Here is an 11,177-nt window from a genome sequence, read left to right on the forward strand (position 1 = left end):
ACTAATTACTCAAAAAACTATAAAACAACCACATGCCCAAATTAAAAACCCAAACAGTGACTGATTTCTTACTAGGATTTTAGTCCCTTGAACAACCCATTGCTCGTCTAGGTTTATACTTGCAGCACTATTTCAATATCAAATGCAAAATGGGGTTTCTACCAGGATTTTTGTGTTTCTAGGGCTCGTGAGGAAAAGATTCAATGGTTCGTGTTTTTTTATCCATGTTATGTTATGATTTTTAATAAAAGGGTGTTTTTCTAACGTTTGAGGGTGAGGTGGCTAACGAATAGGTAACGGATTGAAGTTCAAGTGGGCAAAGTGTTAAGTTTTAAATCATGGGTAAGCAAAGTGAAAACATGCCATACTATAGGTGAGTTTACTGTAATTTCCTCTTTTTAAGCTTATGGTTTGTGGTTTTGTTTTTGGATGGGTTAACATATTTGCTATTGTTGTGGTTCATCTTGAATTGGCAATTAAAGAGTCTAATTTGGTTTTTGTTTAGTAGCTACATGCAGTAAGTTTCAATCCCTATCTCTTAGTTTATTAGAAAAAATATTGATTAATTTGTTTTTTAAATTTGTCTTTCATACATTTATTGAATAATTGAGAATGTTAAGGATTGGAATCCTAATTTTAATTTTAATTTAAGTTTGATTAGTATTTTTCATTTAGTAATTTATTGTTTCATATCAATGATAGAAAATTTTGAGATTGGAATCCTAATGTACAATTAAAGAGGACAAAACAAAAAATTATTTGAATCTTCATATACAACAACCTTTTCATGTATTGTACGATTTAGGGATGAGTAGAAAATAAATATAACTTGTTTCATTTAAAGAAATAATAAAGAAAAAGATATGTTTTTTTAATTACTATTATATCCCTCTTATGTAAGAAATTATTTTAATGAAAAGAAAGTATAATTTGTCACCAATTTGATAGTTTTGTCATACAGTTTTTTCTCCTCCCATAGGATTAAAAAATAACACTAAATTAAGTATGCGTTTGACTCCAAATTAAAAAGCTAGCTTATTTTACTTTTCAACTTATTTTTACTACTATTCATAGGTCCCACTGCACTTTTTGGTATTATTTATGGGTTCTACTGTACTATTTCAGGTAATTTTTACTTTTATCTACAGTACTTTCAACAAAAAGTTTTCACTTTCAACAAAATAAGCGAATCCCAAACAGACTATAAAGCTAAAATTTTGAGAATAAGTGTGCCTTTGGCATTGGCTTAAAAAGCCAGTTTTTTTACTATTTAGCTTATTTTTACTACTATTCATGGGTCTTATTACACTTTTTGGTACTATTCATGAGTTTCACCGTACTATTCATGGGTATTACCTTTTAGTTTTATTTACAGAACTTTCAGTAAAAAATTTTTAGTTTTAGATAAATAAATTGTTCCCAAACAGACACTGCATTTGGCATTGGCTTAAAAAATTAGTTTTTTTTTTTTTTTTTTTTTTTTTTTTTCTATTTAGTTTATTTTTGGTACTATTTATAGGCCCCATTACACTTTTTGGTACTATTTATGAATTTCACTGTATTATTTCAACTATTTTTTAGCTTAATCTACCGTATTTTCAGTAAAAAATTTTCAATTTCAACTAAATAAGTTGTTCCCAAACAAACACCTCTCAACAAAAAAAAAAAAAAAAAAAAAAAACCCTAGTTGTCTAAAATTTTATACAATTTTTGTGTGTCATTATTCATTAAAATTATTGTTTTTTTTCTTCGGCCGGTGGGGTAAGCCCAGTGGACACAACTACTAAAGGGAAAAGTCACCGTCTTTGCTAGGTGCTTACCTCTTTTTATATAACCAATTGGCAAGAAAGATGCTTGTAGTTGTGGTTGGAATGGGGTGTGCTTACCTTGTAATTTATTAATTAATGGAGTATTATTAATTAATTAAATTTGGATAGATTTATTATTTGGTTTAGTATAAAATATTTGCTACTAGTCATTCTACAAATATAAATATTTGTTGGTACTGAGAATAAGGCCGAATTTCAAGTTCATAGTAGATTTCACACATATAAATATTTGTTGGTACTGATCCAAATATTTGTTGCTTGTATAAAAAAAAAATTTACTACATAGATAGTGTTTCCTACTTCACCTTCCTTTGCTTCTCATTCACAGCTTTTATTACACTGTTTGACTCATCCAATAAATTTACTGCAAACAACAGACACAAAGAATCCAAACAAACAAAAACCCATCACGCCAAGCAAACAAACCCACTGCCTTATGCACTTTTTTTTCCTACACTCTCTCTCTCTCTCTCTCTCTCTCTCTAGTCTACAAAGAGAAACAGAAAGAGTGGTTTTTTATTTTTTTATAGGGCAAATTAATAATAAAATACTAATAGTATAGAACACCCTTTTGTGTGAATGACTCTTTGGAAAGTCCATGCATTCTAGAGAGAGAGAGAGAGATATATAAAACAAAGCCAAGATCAGAGGACCCTTTTGTGTGAATTTATTAGTTTCTGAGTAAAAAAGCAAAAATGGTTGGAATTTTCTCAAGGTTTTCTGCCAGCAGGGCTGGCCATCGAAGAACACAAAGTGCACTTGTAAGACTAACACCACACTCTTTCTCTTTTAATGTTTATTTTGCAATCCTATATAATCTTGTGTTTCTTTGGTAGAAGATTTTATTGTTGATGTTGGACTCGAGTTGACCATTAAAACATTTTAGTGGGTCCTATGATTTTTGTGCAGTTGGGTTGGAATTAATCTTTAAAGTTTGGAGATTTTTTTATCAGGATCTGACGATTGTATTTGATTCTGAATATTGTTATTTGGCTTCTATTTTTTTTTGGGTTTACATTTTTTTAACTTTCTATGGATATGACTATTTAATTCTGGATTGGATTTTGCAAGAACAATTAGTATGATGAATGTGCTATTGAGCTAGTAGTTAATTAACTATTGGCTATAGCTTAGATCAGGTGGTTGGGTTTGAGCTGTTTCTCTGTTGGGGACCTTGTATTCGTCTGCTAGAATTGAAGACTGTGGCTTCCTTTTATTAAATTGTATATTTTACCCATCAATTTTATATGTAGAGAAATTATTATGTCTTGTTATCTTTTGTTAAACACCTTATATTGCTCTTGATATACCGTGTTTCTTTTCTTTCCATCTAAGTTTTGTGTAAACTCAGTTTTCTTTATTTATTTTCATTGGTGCTGTTTTTATTTATTCACACGTTTGATTTCATCTTTGTTTTAGTAAATATGTTTGTATAATGATTTGCTATTATCTAGTGCAGGATGAGAGGGAAGTTTTGCCTCCAAATTCAGAGGTTACAGGTGCAGCTACTGCTGTCACTGCTGCTTCTCATGGGATAGAAGTAGCAGTGGAGTTTAAGCCAGTTGAGCATCCGAGTGAACCTCTTGACACTGATAAACCAATTCAATGTCCATTACCTGAACCTTCAATTCTTAATGTAAGCTTAAAACTTGGTGTGCCTTCTAGAATGTTCTGTTATACATTGCAAAGGGTGCAGGCAGATGTGTGTGTGTGTGTGTGTGTGTGTGTGTGTGTGTGTGTGTGTGTGTCTGTGGCACTTTGTTGGTTTGGTTTGCTCTGGATAGACTAGTTTGGATAGTTTATATTAGAAAAGTTTTTTTATTTGCGTCTCAATTTAACATTTTTGTCATCCGTATTAGCAGAGGAAGTATTCTCTAGTGGAAATCTGACCAAAAGATTGTCAAGAAAACTAAAAACAGCATGCATGATTGCTTATTGTTTTCTGCATCATCAGAGTTTTGTAGAAAGCATTTTTTCCTTCAGCATTAAAATTTGCTGTGGATCCAAGAACACAGTACAGGTATTTTAAGGTATTAGAAGAATTTGCTAAGAAGCCTCTTAGGCATGAGGATAAACTGCTTAGCCCATCAGGGGTGAAAAGCCTCTGGATTACCCGGTAAATGGTTCTGGCAGGTAGGGTCAGTTGCTTGTAGGAGTTTGATTAACAGTAAAGATTGTTGTACAGTATGCTCTGCAGCATGCAACTAATCTAAGTGAAGTTCTCCTATGCCATAAAAAAAAATATTTTGCTTAGAAAATCAACTTTTACATTGCTAATGCATTACATAATGTAATATATTGACTATAATAATCCCAAAGCAGAAATATAGTTCATGAAAAGCTTATAACAAAATTGATATTCCAAAAATTCATCATATATTTTTATCCTAAGACTTACTTTTGCAACCACTGGTTATTTTTCTTCCTATTTATGTGTTTCTTAAAAATATAATGCTGGCAATTAATAAGCTTCGCCACGAAACAATTAATAATTTATAAACATCACCACGAAACAATTAATAATTTTAGATGACTTGTCCATTCTGTTTTGTTTGAAGTTCTTGTATGGTAAACATATTCTTGAACATTTTGTGAAAGAAAGTACATGAATAAAGATGGTAAAACAAATTTCCAAATATAGATGCATTTGTGTGAGTCTTTGTGTGTGCGTGTGTAATGCATTGTAGTTGTCAAATATAGAATCATATTGGGAATCAATTATTATTATATATTTATTTTTTGGTATTGTGCATCATAATGTGCAGACATTTTGAAAATTTATAAAATACTATAATTCATATAATAATTATACATATATAATAAAATTAAAGCATTTATGCTGATTCACCTCTTACTCATTATATGTAGTGTCTTTTACATTCTTTTTTGTAGCTTCATATTTGAATCCATTATTTTTGTTGTCAATTATTCTATAACTAGCTTGTAACCCCATGCATATGCATGGAGCTATGGATACACTTAAAGATATACAATAAGATGCATAATATAATTTATATATATATATATATAATTTCAATACTATTGATAGTCATTTTTATATTTTATTAACTCTTAAAAAAATTTTGTAAGGATATTATTAAGTATAAAATGTAAATTGTCCATTTTTTTAAATTATTGTAAAGCACTTTTTTTTTTTTTTTTACTATTTATTTATTCTAGACTCTTTGGTTTTTGTACTTAGGGCATGTTTGGTAGACTGTAATAGACGCTGTAATGTAATAGTTATTTCTATGGTTTAGTTATTCTTTAGTTTGGTTATATTTTTATTATAAGGAATAGTCATTCCTTATGAATAGTTATTCTTCAAAATGAGGAATAACTATTCCTCTTTAAAAGGTTGTATTAGCTATTCCTTAGTAAGTGCAATAATTTTAAAACTTAATAAATTACCAAATAAACTAACTTTTCATATACATCTAACAATTATAAAAATAAAAAATTATAAAAATTAACACATATCTCTCTCAAATTTACAAATAACAATTTTTAAGAAGATATAATTGTATGAGTAAGATATTTCCTAAAATAAATATTAAGTTTCATTTTAAGGTTATAACTCACAGCCAAACTAATGAATAGGTTTAATTATTACATTATAACACACTTTATTACTAGTAATAAAGATTATAATTCTTATCGTAATACTCATTCAGTGTACCAAACATACTCTTAGTAACTCATTTGGATGAAGATTTAAGATGTGGTCTTACATTTGATTCTAAAATTAAAAAATAAAACTCTTTAAGAATAAATAATTTAGGACACATAGTGCAAAATTGGAACTCTAATTTGGAATTTTAATTTGAGTTTTTCTCAGATTCACCTATTATTATATATATAGATTCATTGAAAGAAAATCTAGAATTTTATAAATTTTCATAATTTTTTTGTGTGTATATGAAATCACATAAACACTCTTAAAATGGTGTTAACTGCTGTCTACTATTTGGAACAATAACATTTGCTCTTTTTTAGAATTATTTATCTATATCACAACATTGTTAACATGGTGTTGCATGAATTGTCCTATTCTTTAGGTCTCAATCATTTTTATCCATATAATAAAATAGTATAATAATTTTTAAAACTGTATATACAACTAACAATGAACATTCTAATGCCCCAATTATAATATATTTTTTTTCCAAGATACGATTTAAAAGAAATTATTAAAAAAAAAAAAAAAAAAAAAAAACAAAAAACAAAAGGAAGTAGAAATGATGTAAATCAAGCACATTGAGCATATCTCCTAGCACCTTTTGTATTGGCAATCTAGGTTATTGACCAGTATTAACACGTTCTTAAGAACAATAGACCAATGTTTTTCAAGTGGCCATTAGACAGTAACTCACTATGTGGAGAAATGCTCGTGTAATTGTTGGATAGACATCTTCTAATGCGTTAACTAAAGAAGTTTCAATTTTTCTTTTTTCCAAAGGAACTTAAAACGGCCTAGGAAAAAGGATGATGTTTGGTTTCTTAATCAGTGTGAAATTTGAAATATTGAATATAGTATTTCCAAAACTTATATAGCAGTGCCTGTTGTGTATATATGATCATTACACAAATTTCATATTCTACCCATTTACTTGTGCTGCTGTCTTTATGGTATATTTTTTTTATTGATATTGTAAGACATTTCTTGGAAGTGATATTGTTGGATTTGGTATAGTGTTGATATCTCAGATCAAGTTTTCATTGATGCTCACTGATATTTGAATAGACATTCTCTTTAATGCAATCAGTAAGTAAAATTCAAAAGGAACAAGAGGAAATTTGATGAGACCATTTCTTCTTTTTTGTATGCTTAAGAAAGGTATAGTTTCTAATATTAATTAGATTGGTTCCTAATTTATTACAATTTTGAAAGAAGTATATGAGAAGAGCTACAAAATTTTGTGCTAGTTACTTCCAGGAAGTGTTGAGTTGAAGGACCTGAACTTCTTGAAGTCATTTGGCAGGTCCTTCCTACCCAGACAATGCGTGATAGGTCTGGTTCTGCCAAGTAGAGTTGAACATGCTTTGGGCTCTACACTGGCTTAGTTGGTGTAGCTTTTAACAAATTCTTAAGAAAATGTCAGATTGTCGGAGTCATTGTCTCTTTGTTCATGAATCAAGGATAAATAAATTATTGCTAGGTCTTGCTTAAATTAATTGAAAATAAGTGTAGATTTTTATGTAAGGAAAAATTTGGGCTCAATGATCAACAGTAAAAATAATAAGAGTTCAGGGTAATTTTTGAAATTGAATTGTGATTAAGTTCACACAATAGAATCTGGAGTTCATTGATCATTTAATATACTGAAGTTACTTCTAGAGGCAACCTTAGGCACATATCCAATTAACAAAAGGTACCTCTGGAGATAACCTTAGGTACCACTCATTAGTAGATGGTATCATTGTAACTTCTCATTCCAAGACACAGAAGTTACCTCCAAAAAACATTTTAGGTACATTTCCAATAAATTGGGAATACCACTGGACTTAACTGTAGGTATCCCCTGATAAACAGATGGTATCACTCCCATCTTCTCATATCTAATACAAAGAAAGTTCTGTTTAATTAAACTTTAGGTAGATATCCAATAATGCGTGTACTACTAGAGACAGCCTTAGATACTGCTCCTAATAGATAGATGGTACTGCTCCAACTTCTCATGTCCAATAATTGAAGGTACCACTAGAGGTAACTGTAATTACCACTCTAATAAACAGATGATATCTTTTTTGCTCAGTAATAAACAGATGATATCACTCCATCTTCTGATTCCAACATAAAGAATGTACATTTAATGAAACTTTAGATCTGCATTCAACAACTTAAAATACTATTTGAGAAAACCTTAGGTACCATTCTAAAATAAACAAAAAGTTACTATTCTTGGATTATTGGTTTAGGTGTATGGTCACTTAACTAAGTATTTTCATGTTTTAGTTATTTGACTCAAAATTCATATGCTTAGAGGTTAGTTAACTACCATTTAACTTTGGAAGGTATGATTATTTTCACTCTTAGTCACTAGGCCCTAGTTTCCCTTTGTGAGAGATGTGTAGCAGATATCTCTCTTTCTTATTTTGAAGTGGTTATTGCAACAATGTTGAAGTTGGTTGTGTGCAAGTGACAAGCTGTCAAAGTATGTCATATTTGATTGGTGGAAAGATCATCATTTTGCAAAGTTGCAATCGTTTAAGCTACTCATAGATTGGCCTTTTGGATATTTTCTCACATTTCTTTCAATTCTTCTACCTAATTCCCTTCCAAGTTATCTCAAACCTCTTCCCTTGGTTTAGCCATCTTCACAATAATCTTATAAATACACTCTCCACCTGGGGCCAAGTCGAATCTCAGTTATAAAAAGTTGAAATCTGTGGTATCTATTTCTATAGACCTAAAACTTAGACAAAGCCCATTTGTAACCATGCAATGAAGGAAAGGTATATATCTTTCTCTTTCTTATTCTCTTGCCTAATGAGCCATTATTGCTTTGAAATCGTGGATTCCAATTGTTATTATGCACAAAATGAGAACAATGGAGCTGTTCTTACCTTGCCTTTAAGATGCGTGTTTGTGTCTATCAACTAGAAGGAGATTAAGGGGTACAATGTTGAGGTTTAGGTCGATAGCTCTAAATTGTAACCTAAAATTTGAATCTCTCTATTATTTTTTTTCCTTATTTTTTTAAAAATGTTCATGGTTTCATGATGTACATGAGGCATCATGTATACATGGCAAATGAAGGGCATAAGGAAGCACTTGCCACGTTTGAACTATACCCTGAAAGGACTATTCAATTTACAATTAGAGCTCTTTGTAATTGCTTGTATAGTCTAGAACTACCTAGTACATTTCCAACGAGGGACTCAACAAAACCTCATGCAACACACATGCAATTTAATTAAATCTGATCCACACAATCTAGGGAATCATAATCTGGGGTCATAATCTCCCCTACTTAAAATTTTGACGTCTTCATCAAGGCTCATGTTGCATTGTATTGCCCTTGAGCATGTCGTCACTTAATTGGCTTCAATACCATTTGCCATGACCTGAGAAAAGCACTAGATCAAATTGATTTGGTAGCATTTGGGAGGTCATCTTGGTGCTGCATACACACAGTAAAATTAGGATTTGAAAAGGCATAATGGGCATAGCTGTCATTAAGAAGATGAGAAAAGGCTAATATATAATTCATCCTGTTTCCCTCATACTTCTGGTATTATATTAAATTGTTGTACTCATGAGTACTTTGCATTGATCAGGCAATATTGCTTCTTAAAACCAAGACAGTTTTGGAGTTAGTATAGAACTATGACATGATGGTTGAATCAAATCAATGGAGTAGGTTTTGCATGAAGTTTGTGGGTGGGTTGACTTGGTAAATAAAACTTATCAATGAAAACAGTTGCATTCTAAATTCCAAGATTCTGAAATTTACTTTCATGGTTATCAGGATGGAAGAATTTGGAAGGAGCGAGTATCTGCAAGTGTACGAAGGAGAGCTGACTTGCCAGTGATGAAGGAAGGTATTGCTCTTGAAACTGAAGCTGCTGGGACAAAACAAAGGTCAACTCAGTCCAATCGCTTGATCCTACCGTCTCTTAGTGCTCCTGAACATAATCTTCTTAACTTACTTGAAGACTGTAATCCATCTGGGATTTAAAACATGGTTTTGTTTCTTGATTGGAATTGTCAATTCCATTTAGTCATATACAATTTCAAATGCGTTCTTTGACTTCTTTCTTCTTTCCTTTTTTTTTTTTTTTTTTAATTTTTTAATTTTATTTTTTTACTTGTAATATCTTATTTCCCCTTTTTTATATTATTGCTTAAATATATCTATTTCTAAAGGTGTCATAGCCAAGTCACACTTTGTATATGTCTATTAATGAATTATATTAAAGTGTCAATATACACACGATTCTAATAGGGGTTTATTTAGATGAGTATTAACCCATCTGCCTCTCAATTTTTTTCCCCTTTCAATGTTAATGTTTAGTTTTTTTTCCCCTTATATAAACTATTACGAGAAATTTTCTTTTATGCCATAGGGGCATATGAGTAAATTTATACAATTACCAATTTTTATCTTTTTATTTTTCTTTTCAATCAAATAAAAAAGTTTTAACCAAACACATGAGGAAAAAACTCTATCCTCTTACTTTTTTACCCCTAATCAAATAAAACCTTAGGTTTAAAAAAAAATTTATTTATCTAAATTAATAATTTTTGTATAATGTGGACAAATTTACCCTTGAATTTGCTGATAAGATAAATTACAATTTATGCTCATAGTCGTTGGGTCTTATTGAAATTTAGGGCCCGTTTGGTAGTCTATTTTGAGCAACCTTTTGAGCATTTTCAACACACTTATACACATTTTCACATATTTTTTCACCCACACATATATAAAAAACACTCAAACTCCTCTACCAAACACCCTCTAGTATCACAAACTTTTCGACTCTTACATGATTTGTTTTTTAAAGTTTAGATTAAAATAAAATTGTAAATGGGTCACATGCCCCACTTGGGTGAAAAAATGTTTATTTTGAATGGAATTAAATATTTCATTTTAATCTAAACCTAAGAGGAGTCAAATGTTGCAATTAAAATTCTTGGGATTTCATTTTAATCTATTAGAGGAGTCATATGTAGCAATTGAAAGTTTGGGATATGTTGTAATTTACTTATATATTAGTAGTTTATCATGCATCACTGTGAATTGTTAGATATGAAAGAAATAGAATAGTCTGGGCTTTTACCTCAGGTCCTGGTACGAAGAAATAGTAGACAGTGAATGTCAAAAGAAATTTAGCTCTTGAAATTGAGAAAGAAAAATTGATTATTGGCATAGTATGTGATTCAAAAAATGGGGGCGCAATATTATGGGAGGAATGTAGTCACTCAATCCTTTAGATAGAAATAATAGACTTTCTTAATGATGCATGTCATACAAAAACACAATCAAACATAGACTTGAGACTGGATTTGATAAATATAAGGTATTACTATAAATTTGTTAATAAATCATGGATATTATTCGATTCGTGAAAGCACATTCAAATTCATGTATCTGCTCTTCTAAAAAAAAATAAAAATAAAAGGGTTCATGTATCTCTTTATTTATTTTCATCTTTGGAGTGCCCCCATTAGAGCCTGGAAAATCCATGTGTTTGTAACTTGTAACCCTGCTAATGCATATAATATCTTATTATGCAATTTCACAATCATTCTTTTGTTAATCAATATTCCTTTTTCTCTCAATATAAATTAGTATTACTCTTGAATCTTGACCATCCTTGATCCAATTCTCTCTCTCTACAAAC

The 11,177-nt window shown here is 30.3% G+C and overlaps 1 protein-coding gene across 1 annotated transcript; it reads left to right on the forward strand.

Moving 5' to 3' along the window:
• The first annotated feature begins 2,200 nt into the window (after nucleotides 1–2,200).
• On the forward strand, nucleotides 2,201–9,784 carry LOC126709418 (uncharacterized). Its single transcript, XM_050409644.1, has 3 exons — nucleotides 2,201–2,590; nucleotides 3,289–3,465; nucleotides 9,302–9,784. Exons 1-3 carry the CDS (start codon nucleotides 2,525–2,527, stop codon nucleotides 9,509–9,511), a joined length of 453 nt encoding a protein of 150 aa, XP_050265601.1. The 5' UTR covers nucleotides 2,201–2,524; the 3' UTR covers nucleotides 9,512–9,784.
• The last annotated feature ends 1,393 nt before the right edge of the window (nucleotides 9,785–11,177 follow it).

Source organism: Quercus robur, chromosome 12 (genome assembly GCF_932294415.1).
Source record: "Quercus robur chromosome 12, dhQueRobu3.1, whole genome shotgun sequence".
In the NCBI taxonomy this organism is placed as follows: Eukaryota; Viridiplantae; Streptophyta; class Magnoliopsida; order Fagales; family Fagaceae; genus Quercus; species Quercus robur.

What these genes read in the sequence shown, in the direction of transcription:
- LOC126709418 (XM_050409644.1), top strand. Translation starts at nt 2,525, where the DNA reads ATGGTTGGAATTTTCTCAAGGTTTTCTGCCAGCAGGGCTGGCCATCGA. An exon ending in GAAGAACACAAAGTGCACTT is followed by an intron (nt 2,591 to 3,288) that starts GTAAGACTAACA and finishes TATCTAGTGCAG; the next exon opens with GATGAGAGGGAAGTTTTGCC. An exon ending in CTGAACCTTCAATTCTTAAT is followed by an intron (nt 3,466 to 9,301) that starts GTAAGCTTAAAA and finishes CATGGTTATCAG; the next exon opens with GATGGAAGAATTTGGAAGGA.